Source organism: Danaus plexippus, chromosome 5, assembly GCF_018135715.1.
Source record: "Danaus plexippus chromosome 5, MEX_DaPlex, whole genome shotgun sequence".
Classification (NCBI taxonomy): domain Eukaryota; kingdom Metazoa; phylum Arthropoda; class Insecta; order Lepidoptera; family Nymphalidae; genus Danaus; species Danaus plexippus.
The window spans coordinates 2,287,200-2,303,943 of NC_083539.1; the positions used below are offsets into that span (position 1 = coordinate 2,287,200).

Consider the following 16,744-nt stretch of genomic DNA (forward strand, 5'->3'; position numbering starts at 1 on the left):
CCTTGAAGCCGTTCTCATTTAATAGCTGACCGAAAAATAAAGGTTCTTTCTATGTAAGGATATTAATTTTAATGTACCTACCTACAAAATAATCTCACATATTTTCCTTAATTTCATGTCTCAGTTCTGATATATTATCAATTATTAATTATTCGTTTTCACATTTCATAAAAATAAATAGGTAAAGAACAAAACTTTAACAGATAGATCACAGACAGAAAATAAAATCATAAAACGCCTTAATAATAAGAAATAGAACTTCGGTCATAAAACACAGGGCTCTACGTATAACAGGGTGACCATGAACTAGTAATGTCTTTGCTATTTATTACGTACTTAGGTCACACATATTGATTTATTGCTTACAAAATCTGATATGATTTCACAAATTGGAACATTTTATTGTTATATATGTAACATTCTATTAAAACAATGCTTCATTTCTAACATTTGCTTTTTCATCATACTAAAGTAATTCGTAAAAACACACGAAGTTTCGTTTTGAAATCAAACAATAAAATAATTACAGATATCAAATTATTGTAAATTATTTTGATTAGTGTCACAATAGAAAATGTATAAAGATAATTGCATTACACGGAATCAATCAGGAATTAAATGTTCATTAAATCATATTTATATTCGCGCTTCCGTCAAACATACGCTCCAAAATATCTTTATTTGTATTCATTTTATGGTTAGATTGTTGTGAAATTTACTTAATATTTAAAATGTACGGAATAACTCACGTGGTATGGGATAAGCGTACTGGTCTGGATACCGGGCGATAAGTGTGTTCTTGATATGCCGACGGCCCACTCCGTGTGCTCCGAGCAACACTATGGTCTTCCTTTGGAAGGCTGTTAAAAAAATCAAATTATATCAGAAACCTACTTAAAAATAGCGTTTCGTGTAAAGTACAGTCTAACAAGAAGGAAAAATATTCATATTTTCTGTAGCATGACGAGTGTTTGGAGGTAGCACTTATGTCTCTGTAGGATGGATCTTGAATTAACTTATCCTAGTTTTGATGAACAAACATTGCTATAAGATAGCTGAACCTTTTGGATATAACAAAATAGATAATAACCATCACTGATACAGTATTCTGACTTTAAGTTCGCAATCATAAACGGTAAGAGCTTTTATAAGTACTGGGACGTTGCGAAATACTTTATTCAGATAGGTTTAATTTCAGTATAATACAAAAATGTTCTTTCAAAATTATGTGAACTATAAATGCCCAAGGGGCGAAATAGTTCGAACGAAAATAAAGTGCTATAAATCATAATAAATATAACAGGAACAAAACTTACAGGGAAGTTTAACAACCTCTTCGTATGTTACAACATCTAGTTGATCGAACACGGCGTTGTGTTTCGCCAAATATTTGTCTTTGGCCTGTTTCTTTTTTCTTCCGAATATAGAACAATTCACTGTAACAAATGTTTGTAGAGCGATATAGGCAAAAGATGAAGCATAAAATAAATGGAACTTTGAAATATTATAAAGATAAATGTCAAGCGTTGTAGAGTTAATTTAATTAAGTTAATTAAACCATACATGTCTGATATAAATCAATATCACGTGGTCGGCATTAATTAACTTTCCACGAACACTGCTGTTGAAACAAAGTTATATAATTACAGCAAGCAAAGAACTCTTGATAATATATATATATTTTATAAATAATTTATTGAAATGTATCATATCCCCATTGGTATTTATAATTATATAGGTGCATGGTTATTGCTAAACAGTTACTTCCTTTATGTTTTGTAGCTTATTTCGGTACCGCTAAACCAATGAATCGATCACGATCAAATTTAGTATGGACTTAGATAGAACTAGGATATGCAATATTAATAACTTGTCAGTACAGAAAGATAGGATACAAGACATCGAGATTTTAAAATTGTAAAAAAATTATAAACATAAAATCAGTGATTATTAATATCAATCTTTATGTTTTCTTTATAATAATTACAATAGGAGAAGCACTGATCTAGAAAACCTTTAATCTAGACAAATATAATACCTGTGTTCTCACATCCGTCGGTATGGGACACGCATCCCTCAGCTCCTAGCGGCACAACATTACAACAGACATGCATGATATATGGACGAACTATAGGGGTGCTTAGCCATAAGGGGAAATTAGTCATAGGAAAAATTAAGACGAGAGGACGTAAGAAAAAAGGGTACTTTAGCCATTAGCGATGAGTATGACTCGGCTTTGGATTTATAAGGTTACATATAGTGGGGATTATTGTTTGTCAAAATAATAATACGAGCGCAATGGATTTTAATATTAAAAAGTTACTAATTGATAAAAGTACTCAAGTACGATAAATTCCCAAGTTGATCGAGCAAAGTATAAATTTCTTTAAGAAAATTCTCTGTCGTTATAACACAAGCTCCCTAGATGTTTTGAAATATATTTTGTGATGAATTATTCATAGACTTTCTACTAAATAATACACGTTATGAACAAACTCTGGGATTATGTAGCAGTTTTATTTACTTTGGGAAAATTAATACCATGCGCATTTAGGAACATAACATCAAATTTCAATCAATGGGTGGGACATTTTATTTATATATTTAAAAGAAAACAAAAACATTACATACCAACTGTAGATTTGTCCATAAATGTTTATGTTTGAAAGAAAAATATATACTGTTAATGTACAACAGACGAAAATTTGGTTATCAAGATAATAATAATAATAAATAAAAGATTTTATTATCAAAAAAATCGAAACGCTTTAAATGATAGTCCGTTTAAGAGTCCTGTTAAAACTACCCTCATTGTAATTCTTAAGATTCCGTACATCCAAATCGAATGATATCAAAACAAACAAGGCGATATTTTTAAATATCGTAAGAATAAAGTTTGCCAAATAGCATCATTCATGAAAACTGGATACAAATGAGCTTATTAAGGTGATTTGAACAATAAGACGTATCTCAAGTAGAAGATAATAAATTAGGAGGTATGAGTAATTAGATCAAAAGTTATACAGAAATTCGCCGAAATACTGTACTCAAATCTATAAAAGCCTTAACATGTTAAATGTAAAGATGGTTTCAATGTTACACACATATCTAATATCGCAAAATGATTGGACAATTAGCAACTCATCAATAACAATATCATCAAGATATATCAATACACACAACTGTATACTACTGAATATATATCATTGAAATTATTAAAAAAATGATCCGTCCGGCCACATAAAACTGGCAATCAAGCAAAAAACATCAATATACCCTACCAGCTAGACACACAGATTCACAATCTATAGTCTTATGGTATTTGATAATAACCTTGATCTGTGTTACTTCTTTCGGCGGCAGCGCAAGCGGCGCGCCACTCTTGTAGTTCAGGACTCGGTATGAGACCGGCTGATCCACCTGATGCGTCCTTCCGCGCCTGCCACCAATGGGAGTCATCCTTGCTGATTATCTGAAAATGGATTGGATTGTGTGAAGGGCCCTTTTGAATTGCAATGTTCTGAAATTTGATCTGCATACCCAAAAGAGAAAGACATTTTAATTGGATATACATAATATATTAGTTTTGCCATCGGATAAACGCAAAAATTTACCTGCAGTATATCCCCTGTGCTGAACGCTATACCAGCTTGAGCGCAGGGTATTAGTTCGTCCTCTAAGGGATCGTAGTCAAACTGCGCTCTAACGAATATCTGCAATTTATTTGAATTACTACAAGTTAAAAAACGGCTTTAAATTATATATGTTCGATATGAAATGACAAAATGAGTATATAGTTAAGCACAATGTATGTAATATATACAGATAATAGTAATCCAAAGACAAATTAGTTAAATTTTTAAACATATATCAAAAATACATTTTTTTAATACAAAGATTTTTTTAAAAACAAATATGACATGATTATTGTTGAAATATAAAACATAAATAATATAGGGTTTTCCATTAAGGGCGCTTGATCTTTGAAATGCAAAAAAAAATACATGTAGGAAAGATATTTGCGAAATTTTTTTTTTATTTGGAAGGTCTATCGACCCCATTATGTATGGAATATGACATCATTCAAATGACCGCCACGGCTTCGGTTGGTGGCGCGCACACGAAAGGTCCAATTTTCGATGACTCTGGCGCACAAATCGGGCTGTATTTGATCGATGGCGTGGCGTATGTTGACTTTGAGGGCATCGGTGGTTTGCGGCTTGTTGGCATAGACCTGCGACTTAAGAAAACCCCACAAGAAAAAGTTCAGCGGGGTCAAATCGCACGATCTCGGTGGCCAGTTCACGTCGCCTCCGCGCGAGATGACCATGTCCAGAAATTGCTCGTGCAGAACTTCCATCGTAGCGTGTGCTGTGTGGCACGTAGCGCCGTCCTGTTGAAACCACATGTTGTCCAGATCCATATTCTCGATTTCAGGCCAAAAGAAGTTGGTTATCATCGACCGGTATCGCTCACCATTGACGGTGACGGCCACACCATTATCGTTTTCGAAAAAATACGGACCAATCACGCCTCCGGCCCAAAATCCGCACCAAACAGTCACTTTCTGCGGGTGCATTGCCACTTGGTGAACCTCGTGTGGATTGGTCTCGTCCCAAATACGGCAATTTTGCTTGTTGACATAGCCATTCATCCAAAAATGCGCCTCGTCGCTGAAGATGATTTTTCTGCCAAAATCGGCGTCAACTTCCAACTGCTCTAATGCCCAGTCAGCGAACACACGGCGCTGTCTATGGTCATTAACCTTGAGCTCTTGGGTCAGCTGGATCTTGTACGGGTGCAGGCTCAAGTCACAACGCAAAATTCGCCAAGTTGTCGTCTGCGAAAGGCCGAGTTCCTGTGCGCGACGCGGAATTGACTGCCGCGGGTTTTCGAGGACACTGTCGCGCACAGCGGCGATATTCTCGGCAGATCTCGCGTTACGTTGACGCACGGGAACCGGCTGATTGTTAACTGACCCGGTTGACTCGAATTTGTCCACCAATCGACGGATAGTCGACTCGGCAGGACGATCATCGCGACCGTAAAACGGGCGAAGTGCGCGGAACGTTGCTCGAACTGAAGACCCATTTTCATAAAACAATTTTATGATTTGCACGTGCTGCTCGCCACTGTAACCTGCCATGGTGGTTTGGGAGGACGGAATGAATATAACACACTGCATTTGACAGCTGTCACTCAAACAACATGGCCGCAATCAGCTGTCAAAGTTCAAGCGTCCCTATTGGAAAACCCCATATTTTATTTCAATATTCGTAACAAGGGTGATATGTAATACTGGTGATGGTGTGTGATAAGTGATTGGTGTAAAGGTGAAGCGATGTCAAACAACAACAAGCGCACAGAAACGGGGAGACCGTTCAACCATGCCCGAATGACGAACAACACAAAAATAACACAAATGACAAAACATACGTGATAGAACACAATAAAATAAAGTAGCAACGGCTCTTGTAATCGCTACTTACTAGCACGGGCGAAGGCTTAATCCGGAATAGCTAGTTAGAAAATAAAAAAAAAAGATTCATTTTAGTAGACTGTTAAACACAATGCATCATGGACAAGCAGTAGATGAAAAACTTATGTGCGCTTGTCGACATTTAATAAACTAAGACTCATTATCGCCTTTAATACCACGTTAGTGCCACACAACTATTTCAAATAAAACATTAGAAAACACTACACATTTTATAGATCTATAATCAATAAGGTTGCCTTCTTTAAATCAAAGTGTTAGCAAAATGCACAACATTCCTATAACACAGAGCTTTAGGGGTTGCCAAGAGCGTTCTACTGACTCAAATGCCATTGCCATGTCCAATAGACTCATTACCTCGCACGGCGGAGGAGCCGATCGGTATGATGGCACAATCTTGAACGTCACCGAACCACGCGCCTCACGCTGTGAACAAGTCGTCAAAGATTACTCATATAAATCTGCATTACAATATATTGCTAAATAAAACAAAAAGACAAAAATTTATACATTATAAGTAATCAATAAAAAATATTAAAAAGCAGTATACGCTGATTATCTTTCGAATTTACTTTTGCAAAAGGCATTTATCAAGACCCAGTAATTTAGTTTCGAAATTTAAAAAAACATCAAAGAACTTCACCCCGTATTCAAGGAGTGAAGCCTGTAGTAGATAAAATACAATTGTTTACCAGCATCCTTTGAAGTTGAGCGACAGATTGATTGGCTACTGGTGTGCCATTAATTTCCTTGATCTCATCTCCCACGTGTAGAGTCGCTTGTCGGTGTATCATTCCACCATGCATGATCCGAGCAACAATGCAACGTCCGTCATCAGCCAGTTTTAGTGTAATGCCCTATAGTATAGACAATTTTCTAGTATTTCTGTCATTTTTTAGTCACAGAATTTTTCACGATCAAGAAATAATTTATTACCACTCATCGTAACTTTCGATCCTTCTTATAGTCTGTGTTTATTATACAGTCAGAGAATATATAAAATCAATTTGGATATATACGCCACAGTTTATAAAAGTAGCAATAGATTTAAATAACATAAGATACTTTGGGTTCTAAAAGTACCGCAAGTGTTTACCGAAAATTCCGTCTAAAACTAAAATTTTAATAATAAAGTGTTATTCAAATAAGATTTTAAATATACAATTACTTGCTTTAGTAAAATGAGCCTTTTGAGATGTTGCCCGTCCGCTCTGATAAAAAGATAGACTGTAAAGAGGACAGACGCAAACAACCCAACCTAAGCTTTTATCCCATCTCTCTGGAGCTGTGATATGAATAATCGATACAGGTAGCTTACACTAAAATCCAAAGATCTTTTCCGTTAAGATTGTATATCTTTTAGAGAATTTTCGCGATCCAATTGTTAGAGGAAGGATTGTTATTTTTGCGAATTTCTCAAGAGTACCATTTATTTTCGTGGTAGATTTTCGTCCCCTTTTTCTAGACATCGGTTTATCATCACCATGAAAAAATAACAACTTTTGCATCTTACCATTGGTTCATCAGTATTCTTCTGGAATTGTACGAGGCGCACTCTAGTCACGTTCTCGAATTCTGGCTCAGTATCATCTTCTTCTTCGGGTGGTTGTTGAGCTCTGCCATTGACTGGCGGCGGAGACGCACGGAGCGACTCCTCGCCATAAACCTCGCGCGCGACCACATCATGAGCTTGCAGAAGGGCCTGGGGATGAAATGTAATGATTATTTGATATAAATTATTCCGAAACATAAAATACAATAAGAGATAAGCCATAAAGTTTTTAATCTTTGCAGGAAATTTCTAACTCAATGCTTCGTAAACGAATAATATAAACGTCTTCTCTTCAAAGTTATAATTTAAACGTGAAAAAGGAAATGAATCCTGATTTTCGTTTAAGATTTTAATACTGAGATATTAGGTCGTAAATTCGATCAGCAGTTCGCTCATTCGGTATATATGCATTGTGAGGTGTATTTGAAATAGGGTTGCATGCCGGCTCCAGATGCATGCCCTAATTTTAACTCCATAAAATTCTATAAATATTTTATGTAAATTTGCAATAAATCAAAACCGATTTCATTTATTACATATTTTATAAAATAATTTTCCTATGTAGGTTTATATATAGATATAAACACAAAAGTTTATTTTACCATCAGCTATATTAAAATAGAAAACGGAATTTCCTTTGACACTGCTGAATTGCGGCTATTTGGTAATCCGTAAAACGCAACTACTGCATTCACAGTTCCAGTGAAATAACTGCAATTTGTTTTTGATTTTCGGAAGAAAATTTTATTAAAGACTCTAAATAATTTACTAAAAATTTGTGGACTATATAAACAAAATACTTTACTTGTAAATATTGACACAAACGAGCATGTACTATTTTAGGAATTAATTGAGTTTTATTAATAGGAACACATACCACATTACTCACAAAGTAAAGCTCGTAGGTTCAATGAACAGTTATTGTACTTTAAGACAGAAATAATTGGCGATTGCAACGTTAACCTCATTTATTATATTAATTTCATTTTGGTATGGTTAATTTTAGATCACTATACCTTTATTAATATACCCCTTAAACTCTCACAATCTAATTCAAACTATTATCTCTTACAAAAAAATATAACTTAAATTAATTGTCATGCAACATTTTTTTATAATGCTGATTGACGTCAACGCTGCATTCCAGATCATTCAGTTAATTTTACAAATTTTTTGTAATAAAAATACATTTTTTAAAATGCCTATCATACTCAGTTATGTATTGTAAATACGCAAAAGCTACAAATATATTGAAATATGTAGAATTCATTGATTAAAACTTCTGTAGCCGTATGCATCAAATCAGAAACATAATTGCGTTTTCAACGACAGGACAAAATTACAATTTATTGTAGTTCCAATGAACGCTGTAGGCATTGAAACTTTTGCCAGATCGATTCGAAAATTTATTCGTAGTGTATGCCAAATTTTCGTTACTTGTAAGTTAATTATTTGTCTAAAGTATGAAAATATTAATATATGATTTCCAGGTAATAATCTCAATACATCAATATCATACATCATACATACAACAATCTCAAAAATATATAAAAACATCCACTGTATCTTTTGTTTTCACAATCTATTTTTAGTCTAATGAGAAAAATAGGAAAATATTTGACATGAATGTTTTGATAATGTTTGTAACATCTTTATCCTCAATATATCTAAGCATTTTTAAAACCATTCACGGTTTGAACGTTGCTATAATGAAAAGTTATTTTAATTTTAACATGTTCTTACTAACAGCCTGCTACATACTCGCATTTTTACATTGGAATGAAGAAAACCTAAATGTTTTTAAAGAAAAATTAGCTGTTTATTTGAAATTAAGAGACGGCGCGGAACACGAATGTATTTTCTAAGGTTATAAAAAACATTTAGTTTCGGTAGAGCAACATCACTTAACGTTAAAGTTGCGAAGGCAATTAAGAGTTGTTTTGTTTAAAAGCGTTTCAAGAATATGTTGGATATAGGGAAGTAAAATTTTTAAACTGGTGAGTCAGTTATAATAAAAAATATGTAATGAATATATTAATTACATATTTTCTTTTGATATCTTGGCCATCCTCTCATAGATCGCCTTCATCCGTAGTCAAATTATTAAAAAATATCAATTCATTTCCTGAAAATGTAGTTATTAATTCAAGATATATATAACATTTAGAGACGAAACCTCTTAGCATTCAATGGATTCACCGTGCGGGTGTCGGGTCCACCGCGTTGCAGAGAGGAGCTTCAACAGTGCCTGGGATTTGCAACCTAGGTGTAGGCTTAAGGGGCCCCTAACTAACGCGCGTTAAACGCTCACCTCCACTTTCCAAGCTCCTCTGCCTACCTAACCAAATTTGAAAAGAACTATATTTAACAATCACGTTATTTTCTTAGTACCGGTAAATTTTATGACAATGAAGAAGTATTGTTACTAAATAAATCAACGACATAGTAAAGTAATCAAAATGTCAGGCTATTTTATAAACGAATATTTTGGTGGTACTTAATTTTATTTTTAATACTTTTATTATATTTTAAATGAATTATTTTGTGTATGTCATGTTATTCGCTATTTTATTATTCTATTTAAAACCATCTTGTAAGATATAGATATTATTTTATATTAGGTAAATTATAAATATTTCGTCACTTTCTTTGAGGCTGTACCAAGTAACTTTTTTTAACTGATCCTGTTCAACGTGTAATAAAATAGACATGGTTCTTTGCCTTCCTAATAAACTTAAAGTCGAAACATAAAGATTGGAATCGTCGAACCGTTCGCACAGTTTTGTCGTTTATTGCTTTTTTAGCTCAATTTGTTTCCCTTCCTTTTACTTCATCAACGTGACCGGTTTAGAAAATGTTTCACAGACTGTAGATAACGCAGATATAGTTCAGAGATACGGTCGTTTGTTTCACAACAATAAGTCCATTTAGAATTTAGAGGGAGGATTTTTTAATGTTTAAAACGGTAACTTTTATAGAAAAATTATAGGTTGTATATATTGTAAGCATAAAATATATTATCATACTGACACTTTATTTCGACGATTTTTTTTAAATATATCAGTCTTCCTTTTCAAATAAGAAATAAAATTAATGACAACAATATTCGTCCTCAAATGTCAAAGAATATGTCATAAGTTAAAAAAATATATCTGTTTTAGAAACTTGTCTTTCTTCTAAAATAATGTTTGGTCAATAAATACTTTCTTCACATAGAACTAAAGATTATAATTCTTCCAAAAAATAAATACGTAGACATTGAAAAAATAATTCACGACTCCAGTGCGAATGAAGCCATAGTATTAAAAAAATGCCATCTCTTCATTGACTAAAAATAATTTTAGAATATTATATGAAACTGGAGATATTTTTAGGACTTCTCAATAAAATAAGAATAGATTGCTTCATTATATTGAAAAAAAAAAGTATTTTACATACAATGCCTTTTGTGGTACATAAATAGACATTTGATTTTTAAAAAAATCTTATATTGTATTACGCGACAAGAAAAAAATCTGTTATCAAATTATGAAACAGAACATTATTAAGAATTTATTTATCAACTACATTTTTAATATAATAAAAAACACTTAAATATAAACAATAAACATATATAGAAAAAGTTTAAGACATCAAACATCTGAATCTAAAACTTTTATATGGTATACGGAGTCGTCTATACTTCCAGCAAACTTAAGATTGCTCCTCATGCTTGAGTGAATTCAATATTAAGAAAATGCACCGCAAAATCTTGAAAATGCGTTTCAAGTCGGTGTGTCAGAACCTATATTATACCAAGAATGAAGAGAAGTTATTTCTATATTGAATAGTATAGGAATCACAGCGTAGTAAAGAAAAAAAAAGGGCTTCTAACATATAGTAAGATAAAAAGTATTTTCGACCTTTAAGCCAAGAATGCTAAAAGATGAATACGGAAAATAGAAAATCTCAAGCAGAGTAGGAAATACATAAATTATTATTACAAAAAGCGTTCTAATTCCGAACATATAATCCTATTACTTTGAAATATAAAGACTTACCAAGTGCTTCGGGAATATAATACAATTTTAATCTCTAGTTTCTGGTTTTGATGCACAATGTTTAATTTTATGTCAAACAATAACAAACTAGGTGTACCTCGAAAGTTACATTAATCCTTCCTCTAATCCAGATTTAAATCAGCACAATTAGCCAACCTAAGCTGTTTCTACCTGGATGAATAACAAACATCAAAACTTTGTATTAACGACACCGAAAGGATTCAGAATTAAGCATTTGTTTTGAAAACTTAATATTTTCTATAAAAATAATTGTTAAGGAAAAGGTCTCATATCTAATAAAAGATTCAAATGAAAAATTCTCTTTTGTCATACTTATAATGATAATGACAGTTAAAAAAGTACCTTACGACTGGTGTTATATAATAATATCTATGAAGCTACTTAATGCTTAAAAAACACACATGTACATAACGAATGTTTGTGAATAACATTTTATCAATTTCAAATAAATCAAAACTCTCGATCATTTCATTCTAGCAGTAAAATATTTTTTTCTATTATTTATTTTGTATATCTAAGTTTAACATTGATTTGAGTTAGGACACGATAGCACATTTGGCAAAGCGAATGTAACGCGGTATCCCCGTGGTTGTAGGTTTGAATCCTAGTCGTGTCGAGGAATCAATTACTGTTTTGAAATTTAATATCATTAATGTAATTTTATTTTAATCAAGACGAGGCTGAATAAATGGTAATGCAATAATATTGGCGGGAAATATTATCGAATAAAATAAAATAAAAAATGGAATGCGTGTGATATTTGTTTATGCTCTATTAATTTAAGAGTTTCTTATTTAATTTTACGTGATTTATTTTTAAATTATTTTAATTTTGGATTATTATTTAAAAAAAAAAGAAAAAGAAATCTTACATATAATGTAAACGTATTAATATTTAATGCCCAACTATTAATTATTTTATGTTTAAATTTAATTAAAAAGAAACGCAATAGAAAGACTTAAAGATGGTATCGTACATAAGTTATGATATGATGCATATGAAAATATTCCTTGTGTGTAACTTCTAATTGACAATGAATAAAAAGCATTCATGATATTTAAATGAAACTAGTATTATTCGGATAAACTACGCGTGATTTCTTTTTGTAAAGAACTACATACTCCCGACGTTTCGGTTACTTTGCAGCAACCGTGATCACGGGCAGACGAGATGTCCATCTCGTAGTCCTTTACAAAAATAAATCACGCGTAGTTTATCCGAATAATACTAGTTTCATTTAAATGAATAAAACTCGCGAAAATCTTAGATCTCATTACTCATGATATTTATTTAGCAAGACTTTGCTCATTAGTTTACAAGTTAGTAGTTAATAGATTTATGTGATTCTCTACACGTATGTGTAGACGACGTGTTAATTCAAACTTATGGATTGGTATAGCGTTACAGTAATTTTTTCGTTGATATGAAAACTGTCCATGTCGATGGAATACAAACGACTTTTAATTTCCTTTTTATTAGTCGACCTAGATAACTGAATACGGTGAGTCAGACAGTCTGGTTGCGTCTAACAAAATAAACATCTTCATGCATTGAAATTACTTTTCTTTTTTGTTTTATAAAGAATTTTGTCATGTTTTTAAGTTTACGAGGAAACGCAGTTTAAAGATTTAGGGAAGAAAAACATTTTTTTAGCAAGATTTTTAAAGTATTTTGTATATATTTATCTACTAATATACATATGTATTAGTAAATAAAAATGTACTACCAGACGTACTACTGTAGGTCAGTTAGTCGACCGCTTTCATATATTTTAAATATTGGTGGCATGCAAAGATGTGGTGTGCTTATAACTCTATATTAACCCTAATATTATATTCAAGTAAAGACGAGATCTTTACCTAACTTTTATCTTAAAATCAATGTTCGTTTGGTTTCATAAGTAAAGTCATATAACTTATTTGTTAAATAAAAAGTAATTCTAGGTAATCATATATTAAATGCATATATAAAATATAGCGATGTTTATCATTGAAATATTTCTATGAAGTTAAATATAAAGCAGGCTTAAAAAAGATATTAATTTTACTATTTTGAATAAAAGAGAACGGCTCCTTTATCTTGGTATCGGATTATTCTTGGAGTAATAATTTTTTTATTCATAAGTTTATATTGATACTATCATATTCGAAGATTTATGAATGAAAGACTGCAAACTCTTCACATGTACTTGGATATTCCAAGCTTATGGTAAATTTAATTAATAGTAAATACTTGACAGCATTCGTATTTATTATTAATAAATACATTTTATTTGGGCACTGACACCACCTACATAACACTACCGTATGACGCCGAGAATGTATCAGTTGCTTAAATAAGTATAAAATCTTCTAAAATATTATATATACCATTAGCATATGAATTATAACCTTTAGGATATGTCAATGATCTGACAAAAACGAATAGAAACTCAATTATTCATTACTTAAAGACAGGATTTCAATTTTATGAGTACAAAACCAGTTATGTCCAACAACAAGTATATTGTTTAAAGACAATCTAGACAACCTGCAACGGAATTGTAATGCTTCTCGTAGATTTTACGAAACTACCAACTATACAGAAGTAAATTTTTTACGCAATGCTGGCACTATTGCTTATCCCACGATTTAATCTGCATTGTATATCCTAGGAAGTTATAAGGAAATTCCCAACAAACAACTATCCTTTATCCAAGAAAAGAAAGAGTTTAAAATGAATAATTCTTGAATTAAATTCAAACAGTGTTAAAATTCCACAGCTGTTTGTTAAGCGAATTGTTTGCAAAATTCAACCGTGACAGCATAATATAAAATAAGAAAAGCCCAAGAAAAGTAATTCGAAAGAAGATTACAATTTGTTATTCCGAGTCTAGACGGATTTTATGCAAATTTGGTGCTAAAAGGTGTGACGCAAAGAATTGTAAAAAAAAAATATCTTATTCAGATACTGGAAGCGAGGGTAGTTGTAGCAGAATGAGACAGATATATAGCAAGAGAACTTGGAAAACTATGAGCTAAGAAACGTCACCTAATAATTCACTGTCAAAACTCAGATTTCATTCAGTTGTCACATCATTTACGCAACTTTCAGCGTTAGGAATGACGTATACCAGCTGCCGAATCACAAGTGTATGTGGTGACAAAATGTAACTATCTTAAATATTATTTTTGCTTTAGAATGTAAACGCTTCACATCATTTTAAAAATGTTTTAAAATCTGCAATGTACTTGCATACTAAATAACAATACTATCTATAGAGTTTGATGTAATATAATGTTGTCGTTTCTGTATTCTATAAATGTATGCACATTTTGATTTTCTAATGGTTCTGGCAACAGATTGAACTTCTGGCAAATCATTTGGAAAAACATGAAAATAACCCTCAAGTAAAAATCCATTCGCTCCTAAAAGGAAACCAAACACCATCTTACAAAACATCCGGTCACATATTCTTGATAAATCTCTGTCATATTTATTCCCTCTTATATTATATACTGTTAATAGTAACACACTTTTTATCAGGAAGTGTTTCAAATGATAAATAATAAGATGTAACCATCAATAATAAATTGATAAAATACATAAATTCAAGTAATTGAAAGCTACTAAAAGACGTTGGAAAAGTTTTCCTTTTACTGTATGTCATAAATAGAAAGGGTTATCATATTATACGAAGCCGATATGAGTAACATCTTTTATGACTAACGATCTGCAAAGATCTATTTTAGATAAGCCAACCGATACACTATATCCCATTTTTCATATATGATAAACATAATGTAGATATGTTATATAAAATCCGGTAATGGAATCAGATAAATGATCTTTCTATGTACCTGGGAATATATAGAATTATATTATTGTTGGAAAAACGATGGGACAAAAGAAAATAGAGAGATTTTCAGATATATTCTTTGAAAAAGCTTCTTCAGCGTTTCAAAATCTGATTTCATTGCAGGGGATTGCTATGTCCAACCCATTTCTTGCGGGTAGATCGGAAACTTTGCTTCGGACATGCTTTTCTCATATGACTACAGTAGAATTCGAATGACAAATTAATGTATAAAAATATTTTTCCATACAAAAAGAGTATTAGTGTCAAAAATAAAATAAATACAATGAAATTGCAAATATATCAAAGGAAATATAAAATTAATTTCTCTTATAAAAATAGTTATTTTCATAATAATAATTCCGCCAATGGAATTTCCATATAAATAAAAACGTGAAAAATTTAAATTAAATTTGATATGGGGGTATCATTTGATAGCTGCTTAAAGTTGTATTTTAAATCACTCCCTGGGAATAAAGAGAAGTATCTTAGAATAATAACGAGAGGTTTTATTGAAGAAGAATTAAAGTACATAGCTAATACTCAGCTTCCTATTTAATTTAAGATTAAAATATTTAGCTTCGAGTGTATTATCGCTAGATATTCTACAAGGAATAATGAAAATTAAATTAAATTTAAATAAAATTTACATATAGTTACTGAAATATATTTACTCTAAGGAATATCATGTTTGAAAGAAAAGCGAGCCTGTTTTAATAATTTAAGTAATTGTTAGAAATTAAAAGCTATCTTTTCCTTTCTTTTATATAATAACAAATCTCTAGACGTACGGAATAAAAGCACTTGCTTCATAAGCGTAATTCACTTAATTACAGCTTTTAATGTAGGTCATAGTACCCTCTTAAAACTGCATTATCATTAAAAACGGTATAGAGTTAATATCCTTTTGAGTACTCTTAAAAAATTGTATTAAATCAACACTCAGCTAGTGCTACATATTTTGTGTATAGTATAAAATTGTCGTAACTTTACATAACAAATAACAAAGCGTTTCAAGCACTAGACACATCAATCACTAAGATACTAAAACACTAACATCTGCTAGTGGCAATATGTACGTCCGTTGAGATCATATATCATTTTCTTCGTAACAGTTTTAAGGTCGATACAATGTTGTATCCTTTCTCATATTTCTTACTCACTCCTGATATGAATATAAAAGGATGGTCGACAATGCATGAAACGCTAAGTGAAATATACCAGTTAGAAGCCTCAGGGAAAACATATATGGCAGAGAGGTGAACACGCAAATATTTGAACTCTAAAATGAAATTATATTTCAAATTCACGGATTTCAATACACACAAGTGTTGATCAAACAGCAATCACGTTTTATATTATGCTTAGGATATTCTTATAAATATTTTTTTTTATATAGAACTGGTCTATATGAAAAAGCAATAGTTTATATAGATAGCACCCACATTAGGTGTGTTTTCTTTGAAAAATAATGGTGTAATTGGCGCATAGGAGAAGCATCAACATGATATGTGAGAGCATTTACGGTTTATGGAGGTCGTTTTATTCTTATTATGTTATGTATTACGCATTTAAACTACCTCATTTATACATCACCGAAGGGTTTTGAGATCGATTACATTGCCATGATATTCATTTATCAAATAAACAAGGCAAATAAATATGTTAATTATATATTTTCAAATCACCATATAAAAAATTACATAATAATTTCGGGTACGTAAAATTTTCTTATATTTTTTACAATTTACGATGCGAGTTTGGTTTGAAATGACTCCTAATGGATGTAAGATAAGAAC

At 31.6% G+C, this 16,744-nt stretch overlaps 1 protein-coding gene across 7 annotated transcripts in view; it reads right to left on the minus strand.

Annotated features, from left to right (window-relative positions):
* LOC116769295 (peripheral plasma membrane protein CASK) overlaps positions 1 to 16,744 on the minus strand; it is a 160,559-nt gene that overhangs the window by 4,682 nt on the left and 139,133 nt on the right. For 6 of the 7 annotated variants that reach the window (XM_061528003.1, XM_061527995.1, XM_061528006.1 and 3 more), the window contains 8 exons: positions 7,011 to 7,199; positions 6,190 to 6,354; positions 5,855 to 5,923; positions 5,490 to 5,519; positions 3,615 to 3,713; positions 3,334 to 3,472; positions 1,317 to 1,436; positions 750 to 860 (listed from right to left, as the gene is read on the minus strand). In XM_061528003.1, the coding sequence (XP_061383987.1) occupies positions 750 to 860; positions 1,317 to 1,436; positions 3,334 to 3,472; positions 3,615 to 3,713; positions 5,490 to 5,519; positions 5,855 to 5,923; positions 6,190 to 6,354; positions 7,011 to 7,199 (922 nt within the window). The remainder of the gene's footprint in view (positions 1 to 749; positions 861 to 1,316; positions 1,437 to 3,333; positions 3,473 to 3,614; positions 3,714 to 5,489; positions 5,520 to 5,854; positions 5,924 to 6,189; positions 6,355 to 7,010; positions 7,200 to 16,744) is intronic. The other variant, XM_061527999.1, reaches the window with a different exon arrangement.